At 53.4% G+C, this 23,321-nt stretch overlaps 11 protein-coding genes across 11 annotated transcripts; 5 read left to right on the forward strand and 6 right to left on the reverse strand.

Moving 5' to 3' along the window:
* Positions 1 to 19: 19 nt before the first annotated feature.
* AB675_989 (Peptidyl-prolyl cis-trans isomerase-like 3) lies at positions 20 to 544 on the forward strand (the record flags this gene model as incomplete). The annotated part of the gene is made up of 1 exon (XM_018150474.1): positions 20 to 544. The coding sequence occupies one exon, from the start codon at positions 20 to 22 to the stop codon at positions 542 to 544; it is 525 nt and encodes a 174-aa protein (XP_017998005.1).
* A 1,107-nt stretch (positions 545 to 1,651) lies between these two features.
* On the forward strand, positions 1,652 to 2,952 carry AB675_990 (Arrestin family protein 1; the record flags this gene model as incomplete). The annotated part of the gene is made up of 3 exons (XM_018150486.1): positions 1,652 to 1,729; positions 1,779 to 2,663; positions 2,710 to 2,952. 3 exons carry the CDS (start codon positions 1,652 to 1,654, stop codon positions 2,950 to 2,952), a joined length of 1,206 nt encoding a protein of 401 aa, XP_017998023.1.
* A 1,013-nt stretch (positions 2,953 to 3,965) lies between these two features.
* Positions 3,966 to 4,736, forward strand: AB675_991 (uncharacterized protein; the record flags this gene model as incomplete). Its single annotated transcript, XM_018150497.1, has 1 exon — positions 3,966 to 4,736. One exon carries the CDS (start codon positions 3,966 to 3,968, stop codon positions 4,734 to 4,736), a length of 771 nt encoding a protein of 256 aa, XP_017998105.1.
* Positions 4,737 to 5,498: 762 nt separating this feature from the next.
* AB675_992 (uncharacterized protein) lies at positions 5,499 to 6,668 on the reverse strand (the record flags this gene model as incomplete). The annotated part of the gene is made up of 1 exon (XM_018150508.1): positions 5,499 to 6,668. The coding sequence occupies one exon, from the start codon at positions 6,666 to 6,668 to the stop codon at positions 5,499 to 5,501; it is 1,170 nt and encodes a 389-aa protein (XP_017998180.1).
* Positions 6,669 to 7,244: 576 nt separating this feature from the next.
* AB675_993 (uncharacterized protein) lies at positions 7,245 to 8,510 on the reverse strand (the record flags this gene model as incomplete). Its single annotated transcript, XM_018150516.1, has 1 exon — positions 7,245 to 8,510. One exon carries the CDS (start codon positions 8,508 to 8,510, stop codon positions 7,245 to 7,247), a length of 1,266 nt encoding a protein of 421 aa, XP_017998057.1.
* A 746-nt stretch (positions 8,511 to 9,256) lies between these two features.
* On the reverse strand, positions 9,257 to 10,159 carry AB675_994 (uncharacterized protein; the record flags this gene model as incomplete). The annotated part of the gene is made up of 1 exon (XM_018150527.1): positions 9,257 to 10,159. The coding sequence occupies one exon, from the start codon at positions 10,157 to 10,159 to the stop codon at positions 9,257 to 9,259; it is 903 nt and encodes a 300-aa protein (XP_017998131.1).
* Positions 10,160 to 10,601: 442 nt separating this feature from the next.
* On the forward strand, positions 10,602 to 13,062 carry AB675_995 (uncharacterized protein; the record flags this gene model as incomplete). Its single annotated transcript, XM_018150538.1, has 2 exons — positions 10,602 to 10,732; positions 11,901 to 13,062. 2 exons carry the CDS (start codon positions 10,602 to 10,604, stop codon positions 13,060 to 13,062), a joined length of 1,293 nt encoding a protein of 430 aa, XP_017997997.1.
* A 363-nt stretch (positions 13,063 to 13,425) lies between these two features.
* AB675_996 (uncharacterized protein) lies at positions 13,426 to 15,657 on the reverse strand (the record flags this gene model as incomplete). Its single annotated transcript, XM_018150549.1, has 7 exons — positions 13,426 to 14,328; positions 14,482 to 14,521; positions 14,634 to 14,887; positions 15,039 to 15,165; positions 15,214 to 15,409; positions 15,458 to 15,479; positions 15,532 to 15,657. 7 exons carry the CDS (start codon positions 15,655 to 15,657, stop codon positions 13,426 to 13,428), a joined length of 1,668 nt encoding a protein of 555 aa, XP_017998079.1.
* A 1,383-nt stretch (positions 15,658 to 17,040) lies between these two features.
* Positions 17,041 to 18,117, reverse strand: AB675_997 (Peroxyureidoacrylate/ureidoacrylate amidohydrolase RutB; the record flags this gene model as incomplete). The annotated part of the gene is made up of 1 exon (XM_018150559.1): positions 17,041 to 18,117. One exon carries the CDS (start codon positions 18,115 to 18,117, stop codon positions 17,041 to 17,043), a length of 1,077 nt encoding a protein of 358 aa, XP_017998163.1.
* Positions 18,118 to 19,369: 1,252 nt separating this feature from the next.
* On the forward strand, positions 19,370 to 20,866 carry AB675_998 (putative tRNA-splicing endonuclease subunit tsp-5; the record flags this gene model as incomplete). The annotated part of the gene is made up of 1 exon (XM_018150570.1): positions 19,370 to 20,866. One exon carries the CDS (start codon positions 19,370 to 19,372, stop codon positions 20,864 to 20,866), a length of 1,497 nt encoding a protein of 498 aa, XP_017998055.1.
* A 425-nt stretch (positions 20,867 to 21,291) lies between these two features.
* AB675_999 (putative transporter) lies at positions 21,292 to 23,001 on the reverse strand (the record flags this gene model as incomplete). The annotated part of the gene is made up of 6 exons (XM_018150581.1): positions 21,292 to 21,912; positions 21,961 to 22,307; positions 22,366 to 22,506; positions 22,575 to 22,715; positions 22,769 to 22,799; positions 22,864 to 23,001. 6 exons carry the CDS (start codon positions 22,999 to 23,001, stop codon positions 21,292 to 21,294), a joined length of 1,419 nt encoding a protein of 472 aa, XP_017998134.1.
* Between the last annotated feature and the right edge of the window lie 320 nt (positions 23,002 to 23,321).

A 23,321-nucleotide genomic window follows, 5' to 3' on the forward strand; every position in this document is an offset into this window, starting at 1 on the left:
GCGGCGGGAGCGAGGAAGCATGTCGGTCACGTTGCACACCACACATGGCGATATCAAGATCGAGGTGTTTTGCGAGTCCGTACCACGAACGGCAGAGAACTTCCTGGCGCTTTGCGCGTCAGGAGCATACGAAGGCACGCCTTTTCATCGTGTTATCAAAGACTTCATGGCACAAGGCGGCGACACATCTCTTTCGTCAAGTACCAATGCGGAAATGCGGACGACCAAAGGAGGCACGTCCATCTGGAATGAATACTTCGACGATGAGATCAAAATACCAGCGCTCCGCCACAGCAGCAGAGGGATGGTGTCGATGGCCAACAAAGGTCCGTCCACAAATGGCAGTCAGTTTTTCATCATCTTCAAGGAGTCACCTCACCTCGACGGCAAGAATACAGTCTTCGGCAGAGTGATAGCAGGCGCCGAAGAGGGCGGCACTCTGGACAGAATCGAGGAGGTTGAAGTAGACAAGAAGTATCGTCCAAAGGGCGAGAAGATTGTCGTGGAGAGAGTTACAATGCACGCGAATCCGATGGCCAGCTGAATATGCAGAGCGCTCCTCGGTAAAGCCGGAGGAGCTCTAAACAAGCACATCTACGCCTCGTTGATGGCACGCGAGACTCGGTCTTTTCGAGGCGGGGTAAGACTCGCGATCTGGCAGTCAGCATCTCATATGTGCAATGAGCCGAACAGTGTGCACGTATGTCTTGATGTTGGGTGCAGCGTATGCACTCAAGCATTCTTGCCGCAAAGACACCGTCTTGGAACAAGGCCAGGACACGAAGTCCCCGAGACATGGTGGACGTTGTCGTAGGAGAATCCGGCCAAGACAGCAGTACGGACAGCCTGGACGTTGCACGAAGTGCGGAATCGAACGTGCAGCATCACACAAGATGTGTCATAAAGCAGGCAGCACTATAGCGCTGCGGCGGGCATTTACCTCTCTGCATAGCATTAGAGATCGGGATATGAGATAGAGTCAATGTATAGATGAGTATTGACCATCAATGATCTCAGAATGGACCGAAGTTTGGTTAAATGGGGGTTGGACTTGCCGCGTGGGATTCTGTAGATCATCATAAGCTCATTTCTGGGTTGGCTGGCCCTATTCTCCGCTATGGTCGGTGCTTTAAGCGCCCAGGCGGCTGGCTGGCTACATGGTGATGAACCTAACCTAGTCGTTGTACCGGGAACTTGATCTCGACCGCAATTACCAAAGCATGATCCATCATCATTGCCTTCTGCAAACACACACTCCCAATTGTACAATTGCAGCGCCTGCCAGTGCCACAGTTGACGCCATCTCCTAACATATTCCGCAACTTGCTAGACCTCCCGAGACATCTGTCCCCCGCGTCAACAGACAAAGGCACGCCTGTCCGACCGCTTCGGCGCATCCTCGCGATAGATCCACATCCCGCAGACGTCAAAGAAAGGAATCTGCAGACATAGACCAGACTTCGCCGACAAAGGACCTTTGCATTGTCTTTGCGGTTCGGGTGCTCTATGTGACAGCATCTGAACACATCTCAGATGCACCTATGGGCTGCGCAACCTCATGTCGTAGCCCGTCGTCATCGCTTATTCGTATAAAGACCATCAACACGGCCGCCTCTCATGACCACAGACTGCTAGTGAGGCCGCACAGAAGATGACCGCGTTCGTGCGGGTGTCAGGTCGCCCGAATACAAACTACCTCGTGGGCTATCCTGGCATCTCCGCGACTCTGGTAAGTGCGCTCAAGGCTACGTTCTTTCCTGCCCAACTGACCGCCACAGCCTCGAATAGAAGGCACGGTGGAATTACGACCGCTGCATGGCATCAGCAGCCCGGTGCAAGTTGCCATTGTCACAATCAGTCTACAGCGAAAGGAAAGCATACATCCTCATGCCGATTCCGTCACCAAGAAACATCTGGCGGCGCCCAGGAAGGAGTCGACCGAAGTGGTTGGGAAAGAAATGCTCCTGTACAGGTGCCAGGCCAGTAAGCCCTTCGAGGAGATCATGTACATGGATCTTCCCTTCGTCATATTCATTCCGTTTGGAAGAGGAGGTCAGGAGACGCACAGGAGGCTACCGCCCGCAAGCCTGCAACTCAAGTCGCGAACCGCAGAGACATACTATGAGTTGCTCGTTGTGGTCGGCTATGGAAGTGGAGAGCAGAAGAGGTGGTCATTTCCCGTGCCCATAACACGATACGATACTTTGTCAACCTTCGGGATGTACAATCGGCCTGAAGCGGCGGAACGAGTCACAGATCATCTAGTCACCCTCGGCATATCATTGCCTCGGTGGTCGTACGGGCCCATGGATCCAGTCAGCGTCTATATCAAGCTATCGCCGAACCCAGATTGGCTGAGCAAGGCGAAGAAAGTGACCATCAAGAGGATAGAGATTACAGTGGATGAGGAGGTGATATACAACCACGAGGGCGATGAGCCAAAGCGCGTGTCCAGGACGCTTCAACGAAGAACAGAGCAGGTCGGTATCAAGCTGCCAGAGGGCGGCTACTTCACGAACATGGGCTTCATATTTCCCAATATGGATCCAAGAGACGGTGACGGCATTTTACCACGGGTCAAAGATCGCTTTCCCATGTACATGGTTTCTGGCTTCACGACTACAGCAGGTCTTTACAAAGTAGAGTTCTATCTCACGATAAAGGTCGGTAAACCGTTTCTTTGCTGGTGATTTGCTGACAAGCCTGTAGGCCTCACTGAACGGTGCCAAAGACATCGTACTCAAGCAGCCGATTGTTGTTTGCCCACTGGACCACGCTGGATGCAAAGCAGAAATGGAAGCAATCGAACAAGCAGCAAAAGATGCTGCGCATGTGAATGCGGATAACCCTATGCTGCCCCTGGCCACCATAATAAGAGCGAATGATCACAACGCCTTGTCGTGTTTGGGCGTGGCCATCGTCGGAAAAGAGAAGAAGCCGCTCATCGAGTGAGCTGACGCACTTCCGAGGAAGATGACGGTACTAGGATATCGCATATGGCGATTGGCACTATGTGTACACTGCCAAAGCGTATTGAGTGCGCTGACCTGATCAGATGGATCGGAACCATCTGTTGACGTAGCGGGCAGAAGATGCAGGCACAAACGAAATCCGGCTCGTGGTAGCAGGATGGATAAGACGACGAGATCCACCAGACTCGAAGACTCGCTCAAGGGGCACATGATGGAATTTGAGGAATGGCCTGGAACGATCAAGCCGAGCGACAAAACAAGACTCATGTATCGTATGGGAGCCGTTTCGCCATTCCAAGCAGACAAAACAACAATAGTCGGATAACCTGGCGCCTAATTCTGGTCATTGGAAGAAGAAGGGAGCGACTCGGGCCCAATGTACAAACACACCATGTCATTGATCACATCGCGAAGTTTTGGCGTACTTTCAACAGCAAGCGAGTCCGTTGGCCATACAGTCGCAGGACTGTACTCGGCAGGCATATATATGAAATTTTATCAGCGGATCACGAAGCCAGATCTAGCGTCGATCGGGAGCGGCCATCGACAACGCTTCAACACGCTCAAAAGAGCTTGGTCTCCCTGGACGGCTCATCTTCATCACGAGCTATCGATTGCACGACTTTCCTGGGCGAAGCAATCGGTGGGCAGCGCGGCTTCGTGGTATCAATCTGGTCTCTCAGCTGCCTTTGCTCCTCCCATCACGTGATGTTCTGATATTGCCTTGGACACCTGAATAGACGTCTTGCCTATTGTTATCACTTACTTACTTCACTGAGCAAAAAGACGAGGCTGGTCGTGAAAGGCCATGGCAAAAGCCTGTTGCCTCACTGCCTTGCAGGCCCGTTCATATCCCTCACCGTGCGCAAGATGTTCTTTCTTTCCTCTTTCCAACACAGTTTCTCCAGTACTGCTACCAACAGACAGGAACTCATCACACATTAGACGATTTCATCAGAACAGTCACCTCACAACCACAGATAACATATCACAATGTCGCATGCGGCGCCATTTGACCCATTCAACGACGTTCAGTTCGCCAATTCGCTGGCTCGACTGCGCAACGACATGGATGCCGACAAGATGTCTGATATGTTCTCAGACGACTACAACGACGACGATGACGACCTCGACATAGTCGTCGATACCCCGCTAGAGGACCCATTCGGACCTGTCCCAGTATTCGACCCAAATCCAACACCACCAGCCGCCCCTGTCCGCCCTGAGTATGAGACCCTTATGCTGCCAAGCGGTGTGCGTCTCGAGTTCACATCCGACGATGTCAGCGTGCCAGTCCACGACGAGATGGGCTTCGGCGCAGCCATTAATTTCCAGTACAACAAGTACGACGGCTGCATCGAAGAGGTCAACTTCTGGTGGGCTGCGGACGCGAATTCTGCATCCCGGCTTCTCGATAACCAGCAGCTGGACTTCGTCAAGTGGATGTTAATAGACACCAGAAGATCGCTGCCCATGATGGAGACTGCGACATTGGCGGACAAGAGGAAAGTCGAGCGGACGGTTGCACAGTTCCAGGGTGTGATCGATCAGCACGAAGCAGCAAGGTCGTGGATGCTGTTCGAGCAAGTTCGACGTGAGGGAGAGATCGTTCAGAACACAGACGGTTGGGGAGCGGAGGACGCAGCAAAGGCGACAACGAAGGAGGAGGAGCCCCTGAAGGATCTGATGTCGCTACTGACCATCAGAGATGACCAGGCTGCGAATCAAAAGATTGAGGAGCTGTTTGACAGCCTCAAAATATAAGCAACAGGTCTACAGAGACCAGGCACCCACGATCGAGCACGGCTCAGCGAATTGCGAAGCGACATGAGAACAAAATTTACAATCAAACAACGGCTCGGCATGATCGGGAGCAACGAGATCTACGGACATCTTAATACCACGTCAGGGACTACTCAAAGAGAAGACCAGGATCTAGGAACATCAGGCCACGCAAGCAACGTACATAGGATAGGGCTTATCGCGCTGAGCCAGTTCTTAATACGCAATGGGTATGAATATGTCATCATAGTACTGCATTACTTCTATCTTTCTACTGATCAACTTCCGTTATAGTAACCTCGCACTGTGTCGATGGCGTCACTCCATCATGGCGGTGGCGCTTGTCGTGCCGAAATCATTGGAATCGCTACTGCCGTCCGAAATGTCGCAAAGAAACTCTAAGAAGGGTCGCACTTTTCTCATTCATCACCAAATATTACCACTCTGGAGTTGAAGCATCTACATCTCAACCATGATACAAACTGGCCGTCTTGTCTTTCCATCACAGAAAGACCATGATGCTATCAACTCGAATATCTCGCCTGTGTTTGACTAGGAGGTCCAGCTCTCATGATCGACCAAGCACACCAGTCCAGCACATCACCTCAGCTCATCAATCCAGCCCACCAGTCCAGCTCATCAATCTATCTCAAAAGTCCGTCTCATCAGACTTGATATTCCAAGCCCGAACTCTATCCGAGCCTACAATTGCAGCGATCATCCGTCTCGAGGAGTACAGCTCACTTACAACCTCAGACCCTCCATCAAGCTGTCTAAGCCGGCCTTTGCCTGACTTTCGTCCGACAGAGTAAGCAGACCCAACAGACTCTCCAATTGCACGGCCTCCTCCGCCCGCTTCTTCGCCACCTCCAACTGATAGTCGAAGACACGATCGGCTTCGCCCCCGTTCGAACCACCGAGGGCCTCAGCACCACTGAATGCACCCCGCCTAGCCCGTCGCGCATACTGCTCCGCAAGCAGCGCATCCCTCGCCTTTCGATGCTGCTCTAGCCCTGCGGCAAGCTGTTGCACGGTCACCTCTAACTCATCCCTGTCAGCCTGACTCGCCGCGTCTCGCATCTTCGGAATGGCTTCGCGGATCTGCCATAGGGTGTCCTTGAGATAGAGGAGCTCGTCGTTCTGGAGGAGTGCGGATGCGGGCTCATCGAATGAGGCCCAGGACCACTCCATCTCTCGGATCTTGGTTGAGGAGTTGGGGCTTGAGGAGCGGGTGAAGGTGAGGGTGGCGCCGAGACCGGTGTTTGGAGTGGTGTCCCGATTGTGTTCATTCGGCATCAGAATGTTGATGGTGGAGTCTGGGAGGTCGATTTTGCGGTGCGTTTCGGAGTCATCGTCGGAGTCGCTGTCGCTGTCGGAGTCTGAGTCGATATCGAGGAGATCGGAGTTGTGTAGGTTGGCGTCTTCGTCGACGCCGTCGCTTCCAGAAGAGGAATCGGAGTCGGACTGCTCGTCCTCATCCATTGCCTCGTCCTCGTCGCCGTCATCCCTGGATCGCATCATCTCAGACCAACTCTCAGCTGGCACTCGCTTCAAGCCATTCTGTACCGAATCTGAGATCCGCTTCGAGCTGGTCGAGCTAAGACTCTCCTTATCGCCGTCAACATCGCCATCACGACCCACAGGCCAACCAGGCTCACTGCCATCGTCATCAATTCGCATCGCACCCGTCTCTTCGTTACCGTTCCATTCAGCAGTCCACCGATCGTATCCCATGGGTGCCTGCGTGTGGTCAGTGATACCATAACGGTACTCTTGGTAGGCGATGTAGCTTGTGTCGTTCGGCGGAAGTTCGTCGTAGTCCTCTGACCAGTCGACTACGTCTTCGTTAGGGTCAACGAACGGCTCTGGTGTTGGCAAGGGCGTGGGCCGAATTGAAGGTGCTTGGTACGCCATTTTGGTGTTGGTTGTGGTTGTTATTTCGGGTGTGAGTGCTCTTGTTGTCGAAATCAAAGTGTGATCTGTCCAAAAGGCTTGGAGGCAAGTTTGACTTTCTTCGTTGGTGTGATCGAACGATAAGGACAGCAAGACTCTCTTCGTGCGTGTCAAAGAGAAGGTGGAGGGAAGATGAGAAGCAAGTCTCGAGGAGACCGTCGCGTTGCTGGGTACTTAAGCAGGACATCGCAAGGCACTTCTCGAATTGGTGGGTCGGCGATGCGCACAAAGGCAACACGGGGCAACGGGCAAAGGATTCGCTTTGAGTGTTACGCGTTTCGAACAACATGGTATCAGGCACTCGAAGACTCCTTTGTTCAATGGACAAAGGCTCTAGTGAGGTAAGGAAAAGTCTCATCCTCAACATGACTCAGCGCCTTCCACTGCTCACGCGCGACGTAAGGCAACGCTCACTCCCAGTCAACCTTCTACTGTTTGCCTGCGGCACGACCAGGAATTTGCTCGCTACGCTCGTGTGAGGAGACCTCCCCACCGCCTCCCCCACCCACCGTCCTCGACTTCCCATCGCGCTTCAGATCAACTCAACGTCTGATTGAGCCACGCAAACATCGTCCTCGACAGTTCCTGAAACGCGCCAACCTGGCAATGATACGCCGCCGCACCCGTGAAGTTGTGCAGCGTCGCCCTGTCCCCTAACGCCTCCGCCACCTGCGCCGATTGTCCTGGAAAGAATGCTTCGGCCTCGGCATTGGCGATCCACGTTGGTATCTGGATCCTGTCTGTTACGCCTTCCAGGGTGAACAGGCTGGTTCTCTGCAAGAACTCAAATGCGGATTCGGTGTTGAAGGACCACAGCCCTTGCTCTAGGCCCCACCTGATAGATGAGGGTAGAGATGGATCGGTCCGTAGGGATTCCGCGGCTGAGTCAAAGGCGGTTTGGTTGTTAGACAGGTAGAGGTCGAGGAGTTCTGGGCTTAGAGCGGCGCTATAGGCTGCGTAAGTGTCGTAGACGCCACCGTCTAGAATGAGGGCAGCGAGTCGGGAATCAAAAGCTGCGGCTCTAGCTGCGAGGTATCCCCCAAACGAGAATCCGAAAAGTACCAGGCGGGCGTCATCAACGTCGTCGGCGTGCTCGGAGAGAAGATAGTCAATAGTAGGAGTCACCACTCGCTCCCAGTCGTGGATGAAGCCTAGATTCTGCGACCTGCGAACGCTGGGCTGTCCCGGGCCCTCATACGTCAGACAGTTCCAGCCGCGAGCGAGGGCGGGAACCACGATGGTGTGGTAGAGGTCCTCTTGGCTGCCATCGTAGCCGTTGCCGAGGATAAGGGTTGGACGATGAGCTCCTCCCTCTGCCGTTGAGGAATACCAGATTGCTTCCACTGTGAAATTGTCGGCTGGAATTCTCACTCGCACCCCGGGTACCGGCAGAGAGGCGAGCGCCTGGTCGAAAGCAGCGGTCTGTTCTTCCCAAAGCAAGTTGATGAGAGGGTCGGTCCAGTCGCCGTGCAGGAAGAAATCGGCGGCTCGGAAGTACGTGGCTGCTGAGAACCAGGTGTCGCGCACATTGATTGGGTCATAGGCGTTCTGGGGATCTTCGGCCTCTGCTTTGGTCGTGTTTGCGAGAGTGTAGAACGCTTCAGAGAAGCTAGAGAAGTTGCCTGGCTCAATTTGTTGTGCTGTTGCGAGGACGGGTCCGACGTCGGCGCCTGAATAGGGCGCTACCGCCAATACGGCTAGAAGCTGGAAGTTGAATGAATCGTCCTGGCTCAAGGGAAGAGTGAGTGGTGGTGAGCTGGTATTCTGCGCTGTTGCCATACTCATCAGGAGGATTTGACCCATGATTGGGAGAGACTGCGGACGCATGATGGAAAAATATTTCAAGGTTGTTATGTATCTGGAGGTGATATGAGTGCCTTGTCAAAGTTGTGGACATCCAAAAGTAACGGGTACACATGCCCCTGCCGCCTGCTTATACTCTTCCACTGCTGTAGTAGAGCCATGACAGCACGGCCGAGTCAATCATATGGTGGCGCGGTACGTCCGTGAGTATCACCGCTGCCTGCAACAGCGTATATACAGCTTGTAAGCCAAGCAAATTTACGCCGTGAGTGATGATGTGACCAATCGCAGACGGCCTCGCCTAGGACAATTGCCCCAAAATAAAGATCATTGGGGCGGGTAAGTGGAGCCAAGGAGGCGCAAGGCAACTTGAATTGCGAGTACATACGAAGGAAGCTAGTTTGTCTTTGCTAGTGGTGTCTATTCGTTCCATATCGAGTGACACCTCGAAGTCGTTCCGTTGAGCAGTATTTTTCGACAACATGTCCAATCCTACACAAGCAGAACTCCGGCATGTCTACCCATGATCGCAGAACTCCTTTCGCAGCGTCGTCGGGTTGTTTCAGGGAAGACAGTACTTTCTCTTGCCAGCCGCACGTCGTCATCCAACCCAGGGCGGCGTGAGCTCGCTCAACCCCTGACTTGAATCACAGCTACGTCGACCATAGTCTCCCGGCACTCGCCGCAGCCCGCTCGAACGCACAGCCGTAACATCACTGCTATCACAATGAGCAGCAGCGGCGTTATCACAGCTCCGGCTCATACTCTTCCTTCAGCTCCTCATTTTCCGTCTTAAGCGCTACTTCGCCGTGTCCATCCCCATCTTCCATCTTTCCATCACCAACACCCAAACTACCCATCAACCGCACCAACCACTCCTCGGCAGCCTCTTCATCCTCGATAGTCAATAGCCCCATCAGGTCATCCACCTCCACCACCGTGCTCGAGCGTACAGCGCGGTAGTGCGCATTCAGACGTAGTTGGAGGGCAGTGATCACGTACAGGAAGGCGGACTGGATTTCTGCTTGCTTTTCGGCGTCGGATTTGAGTTCTGCAAGAGGTTGGCGATGAATTGTACCGGGCACTGGTTGTTGATCCCACAGCTGGGAGGTTGATGGGGCGTCTTCGATTGCGAGCATCGCGTTCTCGTCCTCTTCGTCGTAGATGGTCATTGGTGGACTGGTCGTTGTGTGTGCGGTTGGTGGTGGGGAGCCTTCGCTAGTAGTTGAGGCCATTGCGGCGGAATATTTTGATAGCTCTTCGCGCAGCTTTTGGAGAGTGTACTTGATCCTCACTTTGTCGACTTCGGAGATGGGCTGTTCATCATAAGACCGGGCGTTGTTGGTGGCTACGATAGAGATACTGAAGGCACCTTTCCCATCTTCGATGAATTTGAGGTTGATGTTGGTGTCTGGTGTCAAGTCTGCTCGCTTCTCTTGGTAGCACAACTTGATGCCATATGGGGCGTCTGGCTTGTTGGACGAAGGCGGTGTTGCATAGCTATGATCATAGGGCATTCTGACTCGTCGTCTAGCAGGGACTGCGGCAGTCTTTGAGCCGCCTTTTGTGATGCGGCCTGGATGTTGAGCTTGTCTTGATTTCTTGTTGGTGGCTCCTTCCTCGAGGAGGACTTCGAATAAGTCATCCATGGCGAAGATCCGTAGTTGCAATACTGGACAGAAGTATGTCGTTGTCCAGAAGTGATTACTTCGGCAGGCGCTGGGTTTGAGTCACTGTAAACAATTGCTGCGGAGATATTCCCTGCGTGGTGGGCAAGTTGTGTTGAATGATCAAAACATCAATGCGGTGTTGGTTGGACCTCAGGCAGATATCATCGTCTTGTGATCATGGAACACGCTAGCAGCTGCTATCGAATACCTGGGTCTGAGGACGCTGCATTCTGGTAAGCCAAAGTTTCGTGTTGTATATCGAGTCAGCAAGTTTCAGCGTTTGTTTGAGTCCCTCCCTTCTTATCACTTGCCGTCCGACTCACCTTTCCCGTTGTCTGCTATCCCTGAGCAGCCCGTGAACATCGCGACCCTGATCACATCGGCCTCATCCTCCTGAATACGGTCCTGTGTTGAGTCAAGAATGTCCGACATCATTTCTGCGCCAGAATGGGACAAACCGCTACCAAGGCTCGAAACCATGCCATCAGAGATCCTCGCGAAGATCATCGCCTTTACCATCCCCGAGAACTTCAACCTTAACATCAGCAATATGTATCAGCGTAAGAAGATATCGATTTCCTGGTCGCCAGAATGGGTGTCCAATTTGCGGCTTGTCTCTCGGCGTGTCCGCAAAGTCTTGCAGACTACAATGGTCGAGCGTTGTAGGATTCACTTCACGATGGGCGAGCCGATTATACGACACGTACTGGGGTATGGCATCGAGACCATTCGATGTAGGATGCAAGAGTGGATTGAAACTGAAGAGATTTCGCCGGTCGGAGAGGGAGGATTGTGTTTGAGTGGTGTCGTGAACAAGACGATCTATAATGATCTCACGTTGATCACTTTTGAACGTCAACAGCTATGGCAGTGCGGTTGTCTGGCTTCTCCATGATCATAGCATGGTACACCGGGACATGGAAGTTACCATTTTCCGTCCGGCGGAAGCTGGTATGTCAGCGGTAGCAAGCGTACTGTTTATGTTCTGGATCACGAAGCGCTAGATGCGGAGCGACACAATCTGTGAGGCTATTGGACGATGATGGTGCAGCGGCGGTCAGGCGAAGCGTGGTCAGCTGCTTAGTCGCCAGCACGGTCGACTGAGATTGAGTATGCATGTTCCAATATTGGAGGCGATTAATCAGTGACGTGGTCGTTCTGCAGAGTCACTATGCTGGTTGATGGCTCGCCATATAGGCGTAGTCCATCAGTCTTTGTTCGACTGACGTCCACATTGAGCACAGAAAGAGCTTCGTAGCGAAGACTATGCGACAAAGCACGCGCATAGCAGTGACCAGAAAATTATGATGCAGTAAAGGAAGACAAAAGGCATTGTCGACATTTTTATTCTTGGGCTTGAGTTTAGAGTTGCAAGGGCGAGGCAACTTTTATCCTCCGCGAGGCGGCCAACGCAGTGAGTCCCACCCTCTCACTGTCCTCGGTCGTAGCATGCTGTCCGGCAAGCGACCGCCGATATCATCAGATCTAAGAGTCTGGTGGACTTACGGCTTATGGGCGCCATGTTGAACAAAGACTGGCTATAGACCGTATTTTGGTCTGCTGTCTTTGACACCGCGAGATTTGACATGCGCACAAAGGCACGGAAGAAGCAAGCACAGGCCATAGAAGTGATTTCCCAGTCATAGAAGTAGCAGTCAAAATGTAATGAGCTGGCCTTCTTCAGCTTCCATAACCTCCACAGACTGCTGACAATGCCTAGAACAACCGAAAACAGCCAGAAAACGCCCCTCAACGCGGCCGGCTTACCGCCACCACCGCGTCGAGTCCGCCGAGCTGCTCGACCTGTCCCTCCTATGGGAGGAGCACTCCGCCGGGCGCTCGAAGGTGAGCCCGGCATACTCAATCAGATCCTGTACCATATTGTTGGTGACCGCCAGCCCCACCGAACTGACTATAACCTCATCCGCCGAGCTTTCCTCGACTTATTCAACTATAGCATTGGCCCGGGCTGGCAACATCTCACGATCCAGACCATGCCTGTCGGAGGAGACCCATACTTCGAAAGAATGCTGCAAGTACGATGCAGCAATCGCCGCAGTCCGATCGCCGTGCGGCGGAGGCTTCCATGGGAGCCTCGCGCCATTGAGTACGTGGATACCAACCAAGGTCCGTGGGTGACCCGCAACATGAGGCGCCTATGCAGAAACACGAACGCCAACGTTGACGTACGCGAGCCCGTGGAAACGCGTCTGCAATTCTTCCGCTGCCAAGGTACAGGGCACAGAGGCAATAATCCGCCTCATGGCCCAAACATTTGGATCTGTAGCGAATGCGCCGACTGGGAGAACTTCCACTGGGACTTCTTCCGTTGGCGGCACGACTCGATGTTCATGCCGTGCTATGATTGCACCATGAACGGTGTAGTCCCGCGACCGAAGAAGAAGTGTCGATGCCGGAACCATGGAAAACTAACGATCCGTCGAGTGAGCAGACGTAATCGCGCTTTCACAGTACGCGACTGGCTGTGCGGCGAGTGCAAGACAGCCGAGTATGAGATTCCGTACAAAGCTGTCGGGCGCACAGCTCAACGCCGCAACATCCCCGACCAATTTGGAATCGCAGGCCTTCATAACTCGCCAGGTGCGTACATCCATGACTTTCCTGATTGCAGTACCAACCCCTTTAACATCGGCACTTCGGTCACCTGGCGAAGCCACTGCCAGCTACCGTGCACCAACACCACCAGGGACACGTGGATTCAGCGTACGGACGCTGAGAGGGAGCAAATCATCCGCATCTGCCTGGTCTGTGAAGGGGAAGTCCCAGCAAACAAGATCTATCAGCAGGGTTGGACTAATCAGAGCAACACGCAAATCTGGCCCAGGCAAGGTCAGATGGGCTACCCACCTACAGGTGGCTAGGCTTTCTAACGTCGTTGTTAATAACACCTCAGTGTCACTTGTGCTGCTGCGTCCGTCCGTGTACTACTCGAACGCCGATGTGCTTTGTGAGTGACCAGGGCTGGCCACGAGGCAGTACTCAAGTAATCGATTACTCCGCCAGCAGTGTAATCGAGTGCTCTGAGTATATACTCGAGTACTCATAGCAGGGCTCCACTCTCCCCATGCACAAGCCCTGATTGGTCAGGAAGGGGGGTCAAGGCAGAGAGGAAGAGAAGAGTAGATCTCGCTTAACACTCAGGAACCAATGGCTATTGGCCGTTCCGCCCCCATCTACTCGAGTACTCCCCGTTTGAGTACTCGAGTAGTTGCCGTTTTGAGTACTTACTCGTGGCTGTCACTCAGAGTGACCTCGTGAAACCATGCTTCGTGGTCTATAGGTTGCAGACGGTCGAGACATACAAACTGCGAGAGAATCTTCTGCGCTTCGGACCAGGATCTGACTTGTAGCTCCCGGGCCTTTCGAAGGAGCCGCACGCGGAACCATCCAGTCAGCGGTGGATCGCTCTGGAGTGCAAGGCCATGTTCGACCCGGCGTTCGTGGTGAGCACCGCAGAATAGCATCCAGAATGTCGCCTCTTTGCTGGCTTGAGCATTCGCACGTTCCAAGTGAGTCCGGAGGAGCGGGAAGAGTATGTGGGAGGTGTCGTAGATGTCCTTTTTGTCGATGTAAACTTCTCGTGTGCACTTACACAGGACATAGATGGTTGTCAAAATTAATGCAAGTTCATGATGGCGCAGAGCTCCAGTGCCGACATGTGCTGAATCCTGCTTCTCTCTACTGCTCGACATCCATTGGTCATCCTTTAGGTCGTGATATGCAGTGAGTAGTTGGCCCAAGGCGAAGGTAGTTGCAGTCATGCCATACTTGTAAATCTCATGGCCGTGCTCGGTCCTTTTTCGAAAAGATATAGGCTGTTTGCAAAGAGAAGCACAGATCCGAGTGGTCTCCACTGCATCTCTCACCACTCTTGAATCAACAGAGAGGTGAGTAGATCCTGGCTTCGACTTGAGCTCCGTCACCACCACAGATGGATGGCAGGCGAAGAAAGGTCGCAGTCTCTGGTACAGCCAGCCATCGAAGCTGTAGTCAAGATGTGGCCTTCGTATAAGTCGCGCCGCAGGCTCGACATCGCATAGCACTGCCATGGCGGCCGTGCGGACCGACAGGCTTGACATCTGCTGCCAGTGATGTTCCGTCAACTGAATTCGAGGATCTTCTGATAGCTGCGTAAAAGTCAGCAAAGCAGCACTAGGCCATGGGTCTGAAGAGAGCATTCGCTAAAGCGAGATTAGGAGACAGGAGACACAAACGACGTCAAAGGGCCAGATGATGCTCGAATCGCAGAGCATGTGGCAGGAACATGGTAGATCACTCACATGGGCCGCCATAGCTGCATGCAAACGCGCTTCTTCGCCACTGTATAGACTGTCAGTCACATATACTAGCGTCGAACTGTGCACATTCGCGCCCACGCGAAATGGCGGAGAGGTGAACTAGGTACACGACAACCGGGATTGGACAGACTCACTCATCTTCCACACATGCAATCTTTAGAAGTCTCAAGGTCTTGATGACTAGGTCATAAAGATCGGCGGTGCGGACATCGACAGATTGCCTCTCCTGCGGACTTGTGAGTTCGGTAGCTGAAAGGCGTTCTCGTAGCTTCCTAAGCAGGAGTTCCCGTGTCTGGTAGAACACTTGCTTCATGCTTGATCTGATGTGTTGTGGGAGAGTATGCCACAAGCCATACAGCTGTATGGCAGCCCAGCCACCTACGAGGTCCTATGCTCACGAGTCAGCCTCTGTTGGACGGTCACGGTGTCGCGTCCGGCGGACGAGGGGAGGTCGCGAAGCACCAGAACATTTTAAGGCTGGCATAGGTGCTTCCAGCTACAACTTGAGTGCTGCTGAAATTATGATGTGTCAGACTTACAACTTCGCGTGCAGTGGAAAGTTCGATAGCCAAGAATTGTGCTCCGGCCACATGGTAGGATGCGGCAAGGCCTGGAGAGAAGGTTTCCTCGCCCGATATGTCCAACGCCCAGCGGTTGATGTGTGTTCTGCTCTGATCAGGAACGACTTTTGGCGACAGCAAAAGATACGCTTACCGAGCTTGAGTATCCTTCCACAGTCTCACACAGTAGCTGACTTCTGGCGTCATGGTGATCGCGCCGGTAGCTTCGAAAGGATCCGAGTTGCCGTAGGACAGTGCGCTGCAGGCAGAAGGCAGTGTAGGTGCATCAGGCGTCGATCTTCTTGACGTCTTCGAGATTTTGGCATCTTGCTGCACCGCTGCCTTTCGATCTATCCGAGTTAGCGTACGTTGTGATGAACCTTCAAAGCTGCACACACTGCGTCGACGCTCATGCACGACCTACGCTCTTGCTTAGCCTTGTATACGCTTGGTGCTCAAGAACAAGACTTACTTTCATCGCATGGCTTCTGACCTCTGAGTTGTGCAGCTCTCTATCTCTCTTGATTTTCGATGTTGGTTGCACCTGGACGATGCCGAATATGATGACAGGCTTGTCGCCCTCTTCGTCGTCGGCCATTGCGCATAACTTTGCGAGCGTTGCGCCGAGCAGATATGCGCGAACGTGTGCGACATTTCGGATATTCCCATGTATACTGCAGGTCTGCTTTGAAGCGTTCTGTTGAAGCACAAGCGTTTTGTGGTCTCCGCTCGATATTGCCCCTTGAGGACTCCGCCACACGGACCCCTACATCGCTTGAGACGCATCTGGAGGTCAAGCCGGTCCTAGGTTGGGGCTGCCTCGAGGTCTAGACAGTCGTGGCAATGCATCAATTTCGATGGCCATTTGTGGCCGACTTCAAAGTCGCCAGGACGGACAATAATGCACGTTTCTCCATTGAGGATGAAAGCCGAAGGTGGGTAGGCTGTGTACCCGCACACAGTACGCGGAGAGCGCTAGCGTGTCAACATCGTATTGAATCGAGCTTAGGTAAGGCATACTTACTCCGAGGGAATAAATATGCATGAGGTTGACTTATGGGTGGTGCCGGTACTGCTTTGAGGTTCGGATTGAGTCTATGTCGACCTCCGCTGAACAGCACCCACAACTGTTGACGAGGAGTGCGGAGAACACCCATCTGACCTCAGGGCAGGTCGTGGTCACGTACACGAATATTTTTCAGAGTTATTGTGGTTGGCCGCTCGGGCGCACGCCTATGTCGGGACATGCCTTATGCCCCGGAGCGCAGATGTGTTGACCAAGGCGATGTCACCGGGCAGACAGTTAAATTCCGTGCACGGCGTTGATTCAGCTCGCGTCGAGCAGAGCCGACGTCCAATAGATGAGGATGAAAAGCATCGGCGTATGAGCACCGAGCTGCCAGAGACGACTCAACCAAAATATTGGGCTAGTGGTGGTGTTGTAGAGAAGCGAGAGTAGTTTGAGACCAATTATAGGTGAATGGAGGAACGCTTGCCATTTGCGAAGATGTTCTTCTGGCACTTCGCTCTTTCCTTCTCTCGTTTTCAAGTGCATGGCAGGGGCCGGAATCAGTGCCAAGCCAACCGGCGGGGCGATGTTCACCGGTTATGATTACCCCATTCCCTCTGGTTTCTCGAATTCGTCCATGTTCTGTCCATCACGAGCATTGCCCCATAGACGATGCGAAGTCAAGTCATACTCGAGTCTCAATCACTCATGGGTAAGTGGGTGAAGGTACAGGACCTGGGGGAATAGTTGGTCTGAATTATGAAATGGTCTGAGAAATGCTTGCATGATGCCTGAGGCATCGTAGGAGGAACTCCGTAGAATCCATGCGAATGCGGAGCTCTCCGCCTCTCTGCCCCAGCTTAGTAACAACGACGATGCCCCGAACTCCGTGTGAAACAAACTGCTAAGTCATGCAGTGTCTGGTGGCGTTCGACCAGACGCGGCCAAGCCGGAGACAATGATGCTCGCTTGCTAAGTGCATAGAACACGAGCCTGAAGGACACATCCGCTATCCAGAACGAAACCATAGTTTCGCTCCACGTTATACTCCACTAGTTCCTGAGCCATCAAACCAGTGGTGGCAGTGCCCACGCAGTCACGGATCATGATGCAATCATAGCTCTTGCTGTAGCAGTCGGTGAGCGTACCAAGCACACACTGATCTGTGTTGACTCCGGCGAACATGACTGTCTTGAGATTGTTCTCACTGAGATACCTGGCCATGTCGCAGTCCCGGCTCCACATCCCGCTGGGACGGTTCTTGAAGAACACAGCATCGTCGGTTCTGGCCGCATCTTTGATTGGACTGTATAGTTCTGCGTTCCAGGAGCCTTTCCAAAGGCATCTGCCTTGGCCGTTAGGCAGTTCAGACCCGAGGTTGACGTTCCAGCCGACTCCATGCGACAGAAGACGATCGGAACTCCAGCCGCGCTGCACAGCAGGGGGCATCGCGATCATATCTTGTTCATCAATGACCCAATTCAGGAAGGACACCTCGATTCCCAGGTTGCGACACTTTTCCATCACTCTCAAGAGCGGGTTGACTGCTCCTAATCCGGCTTTGTGGGGATAGCAGTCCGGGTTGATGAAGAAATTCTGCATGTCGACAATAACGAGTATAGTGCGATTCGGATCGACGAGCAGGCCAGTCATGTTGTCGGTATGCGACGGGAAGTGGACTTTCTCGTTTGATCGGCGGGTCAAGTCGAAGACACCCGACTTTGGATGGTAGAGCCAGGCATCGGGCCCTTGACCAAAAGTGACAGCATCTTGAGTGCAGTCGGCTAGGAGAGGATCCTCCTCGACAGCTTGCAAGTACTTCTCTGCCTCAAGTTCAAGGTCGAGCTCCTTGACTCTGAGATCTGCCGCGCCTCGCGACTGCTCCTCGAAGTAGTTGTCCGCAATAGAAATGCTACTGACCGATGTTGACAGTGAATCAAGAGGACTGAAGACGTCGTCGACGACTGAGTTGAACGAGGAGTCAACTTCGATCTGGTCTTGTGTGTCTTGGTGAACAATTGGAATGTCGATGGCGGCCGATGGGGCCATTCCTCTACCGGCGGGTAGTCGAGATCCGGATGAGAGATTGTTGATGCCAAACAGAAGAAAAGTTCTATGTTGAGGATCGAAGTTTCGAGGCGTATGCACGTGTCGCGTGTCTCTGGAGCGTCTGAAGCTTCTACGAAAGTTGAGGAAAGCGCGGGATTCTCTTATCGCGTAAGAAGGTGGCTTATCAAGCCCTTCCGGAAATTTGCCTTGACTTTATCGCGACTTGGACCGAGCTTTTTGTTTGTATTTCTTTGTACTCAAACTTTGCAAGTGAACATGACTTTGTGAGACCTGGTCGAGCCGACTTCAGAATTTCGCTGCAGTCAACGCCCAGAATGTGTGCCGTTTTGTTTCCACAACGGAAATTTGTGTCACAGAATGCATGTGCGGGACTGCCGACTGCCGTTCCAAAAGAAGCGAGCGAATCGGAGACTATCTTGGCAGGCAAACGAGGCACTCAACGGCTTTCCGAGCACGTAAAGAGTATGGTCGCAGCCTGAATGCCAAGTCCGTGGGGTGAGAAAGGCATCCCGCCGCTTCCGACTGCCGAGCATGTGCTCGTGGCGTGTTGTTGAGGAATTTTCCATAGCGTATGCCAGGATCATAGACTGCCTCCTCATCACGTAACGGCTTGGGTCTGGGCGCTGCGAACGAGATTTGAATCTCCCTCCTCGTGTCCGAGCTTGAGACTCTTCAACATATCTGCGATATCGTCCTGCTGGAGGTTCGCGGTCTTCAGGTTCTCATCCAACTGCTTCTGCATGAGCTGCGCTGCGGATCGCCATTGTGCAGAGTCACGGCCCCAAACACGTTCGATATTAGCAAGGTTGCCTCGGATGAAATCAAGGACGGCTTCGATTGATTCCAAGCTTGCACGTCTGGCATCGTCCATGGCTGGAGGTTGCATCCTGCCTAGTAGTACCTCTGCAGCTCGTAATATTTAGAAATATGTCACTTGTCTGAATGTAGCAGCTCGGGCCGGAAGTCCATTCATGGATGCGGTGAACCAGGACCGGTTTGTTTCGTAGTCAAGACGGGAATGGGGAAGTTGGTGCCTGGCGTTCTCGTACAGCCTGAGATAGCCGGAGCGCCAAGAGACCTCGGGATGCACGAGTCAGGATCGCTCAGCTTATCGATACATGACTCAATATTCTTCGATGAACACATGTCAACTTCACCTCCCATTGCATACGACGAGACCATATGTTACAACACCCTATAGCCACGACCGCACCGCCAGCTCTGCTACCGCATGGCCGACGCCGACGAAGACGCGCTCCTCCGCGCCTCTGCTGCCGGCCACGACCAGCACAACGAGGATGACGCCGAAGATGAAGCACAAGATTTCCGCTTGCTGGCATCGTTGGCTGGCGGCAGCAAGGCCTCACAAGGCGCACTGTTGAAGCGAGGAACCAAGGACTTCGAGCCGAACCCGACTCAGCATCAGGCGAATGTACTCGATGAAAGTCGACAGGCTATGCAAGATGCCCTCAGTTTCGTCCGATCACAATCAGCGAAGACCCATAATGTGGGTCAGCTCGTTGAGGACCTAAGTGAGGGCAAGAAATGTGACCTCAGACTACGCAAGGGGCTGGTTGGACGCGATTGGGACGATCGATGCGTGGTGGTATACAACTTCAAGAGCACATTCGGCAGAACATTTGGTCGAGCAGATTTTCGCTCGTGGACCTGGCTGCTGCCGGAAGAAGCACTGTTCCTGCTCGAGAGAGGCACGCTGGACATTCGGTGGCCGGACTTGCCAAATGACGACGATGAAGACCCATCAGACGACGAGGACGACGACGATGTTTCAGTTGAGACTGAAATCGACGTGGACTCTGAAAAAAAACCAAAACACACATACACACCACTTGACGAGCTCCCCATAAGCTTACAAGGCGCATACGCAACCTTTCTAGGAAGAAGCGGCCTCAACATGGATCGCTGGCTCGTATACAGCAACCTCCGACGATTGGGCTACATTGTGCATCGAGCCCCAGGCTGGTATGCGGCCGAAGACGCCCACACAAACAGCCACATCTCCGACTCGAGTCCCATCCCTCTACCGTCTCGCTTCCCCCAACCACTATCGCGGACCCCTGGCCTCATTTCTCGCCTCCTCAACTTCATCAGTAATCCCCGCCTCGGGCCCTCCTGCCCATCTCATGGGCCCCTCTTAAGCCCAGGCCTACACAGATCATATAACGACATCTACCGCTCTCTCGCCCTCATCCCGTCCTACAAGACGCCCAAACCATCTACTGTCTCCCTTTTACCACCACCGCCACCAACAGGTACAACAATCTCCTCACCGCAACCGCAACAGCCCACCGGCGCATACACCCCCACCTACCACGTCTACAAACCCTCCAACACAGCTTACAAGAAATCCCTTCCCCCACCACCAGACTTCCACATCTGCGTCCTCGACGCCCGCGCCACAAACGTCCCTACCATGTCCCAAATAGGCAGCTTGCTGGACTCTATGCCGTCCGACGAATTGCCAGCAGATCGAAAAGTCGAAGCGAAGATCAAGCACGGCAAGCGGAATGTGATTTTGGCGGTGGTAGACATTGGGGTGGTGAGTTATTTGCGGGTAGGAGAGGCGGAAAGTGGGTCGTATAACGTCTGGGAGGCAAAGTCTCCGGGAGAGGGAAAGGGCCAAGAGGGAGAGGTGGTGGAAGAGGGGGTGCAGGTAGTGGACGAGGGCGTGGGCGTGGGCGGGGCTGAGGGGCCAAGAGGTGAGTGACATCTCATCAGAATCACATGCGCAGCGCGGTCGGCTGCTGCCGGGTCGGAGTCATGAGAGTGGGTTCACGAGAGTATGGTCCATGTCCTGAGCTGGCGTTCTTTGCATATGATACCCCATTGATTGAGTACCAGAATTTTGTAAAGCTTGCGACTATCTCGTATCTGAGTTCCTGCTCATTCTGCAGCTCACCTACTTGCGAGATTGCGAGACCGGACGCTGTGAGTTGAGTGCACACCTACAATCGCCCCTCGCGTTGCTCTCTCCATGGCCGATCATCTCTTCACAGCAGCGGCTTCACATTCACGACCGTCGAGCGGATCGATTGCAGGTGAAGCCCGCATTCCTTTACTTCAATCGGCGGCCAATCTGAGGTCAGGTCTCCTTCGAGCACTCCCAGTCCGTGGGCCATGGATACTCGTCCATCACAAGGTGTTCCTGAACTTGATATCCTGCTTGTCAGTCATATCCGAGTCAATATCGACAGCAGCGTCCAACTCGGTCTTCCCATTCTCGACAGGTTCCCACTCCGTCACCTCCACATCTCGCTTGCGATTGACTCTGCGGAACATGACGTAATAAGCCAACAGGCTAATGATGAACAAACACCAACACACGATACTCGCCACCACGCCCTTGGTGTAGCGTGGCGCGTCTGGCTTCTGCCACAGCTGTGGTGAGACGATGCAGCCAGTCGAGTACGCCAAGAAGAAGACAGCACTGACGGCCGATTTCTTCGTGTTGCCCTTCACGTTCGAGGCGAGTATGCTGAGACTGACTTGAATCAAGGACGAAGACTGTGCTGCGAGCCAAGTGCTAACCACGATACCCCACTTCGCGGATGCTGGGAGGCAAAGCAGCAGGATGCTGCCTACCAGCGGTGGGATAGTGAATAACAACCCCGAGAAGCAGCGGAAACTCTTGGTATATCCCATCAGGAACGCCGCGGACCAGGTCGTTATGATCTGCAATGCACCACTTGGAAGTCCAACCAACATGGTCCGAAACCTGGAGAATCCAAAGCCGTTGATGACAAGCGAAGAGAACTGCTGCCGTTAGTATTTGTTGTCCCAACGTCTCACGCCAACACATACCTTCAAAATGGGCGACGACATGCAGATCAGGAATCCGAACACGAAGTAGAACCAGGTCTGTAGGTCCAAGAGCGCCTCCTTGACTTGATCAGCACTGAATTGGCTCCTGTCCCTGGTCGCTCTGTCGTTTGCCAGCCTCTGCACCGCAATGCGTCGCTCCTCCTCATTGAGGAACCGCGCAACTGAGGGATCTCTCGGCATGAAGGCGATGAACAGCGCGCCGGCGCCAATGGTTCCGCAACCCGCGACGATGAAGATCACACGCCAGCTCGCCAACGCCAGGTCATCGGATTGACCGATCACGTACATTAGAATGCCTCCAATGATCTGTGCGAATCCGTTGGTGCCTTGGACTTGTCAGCAACGCCGTGTCACGGGTATGCGCGTCGATTGTGCAGTACGTACCCTGCCATACAGCAACCCGAATGGGATGCTCAGACCTCTTATAGTAATTACTGGTAATCACCACAAAGCCAGGTGCCGCAACACCTTCGCACGCACCAAGGAAGAACCTCGTCGCTAGCAGTCCAGCTGCGTTATGCGGCGCTGCGAGACACATCTCACAGGCGCCCCACAAGATCACCGCAACCGCTACCACGAGTGTCGCTGGGAACCGGCAATGAAGTAGGTCATTGGAAATTGTGCCGTTAGGATGCCGAAATAGAAGAGTGACACGGCCCAGGAGAACTCGCTGCCGCTGACATTGAGGTCTTGCTGCAGGCCGAAGACTGACGCGAAATTGATGGTTTGCTTGTCTACGTAAGGTAAGCATGGTTGGACAGAGGGGCGATGACATGACGTGACATACCAAGGAATTGGAAGAAGAAGACGAGGAACATCTGTCAGGCATGGTGAGTGCTGCGCGATGCTTGGAAATGGTTTGTTTGAGCACTATTGACTTACCAGAGGCATCACGCGCATGTCTATCTTCCTCAGCACACGTTGCTCGGCTGCCGGATCGATGTCGTACAGGACGTTACCACTGGGCTCGACAATCTTGCCATCGTCGGCGACGGCCTCGATTTTGGAAATCTCTCCCATCTTGTCGGCGTTTTAGAGGCACAGAATTGGCGATGCTGTATACAACGTGCACGCTGGACATCACAAGAGCACTCTTGTATAAGTATCCATCGGACCTTACAGGGCGTCGTTGGGGGCGCGGGTTTCTGTGCCGAAGTGACAGATACATGGCTATCGGCAAACTACTCGAAGAGGCAATGATCTATCAATCCTATGCCATGTATATTTTGGGGGTTCTTCAACGAGTCCACGAACATGTCGATCCTTTTGGAGCTCGCTCGATGTCCTCCAAAACTTCTCCATCCTTATCGTTTAGGCCTTCGAGTCTGCATGATGCTAAA

Source organism: Cyphellophora attinorum, assembly GCF_001299255.1.
Source record: "Cyphellophora attinorum strain CBS 131958 chromosome Unknown Contig20, whole genome shotgun sequence".
Taxonomy (NCBI): Eukaryota; Fungi; Ascomycota; class Eurotiomycetes; order Chaetothyriales; family Cyphellophoraceae; genus Cyphellophora; species Cyphellophora attinorum.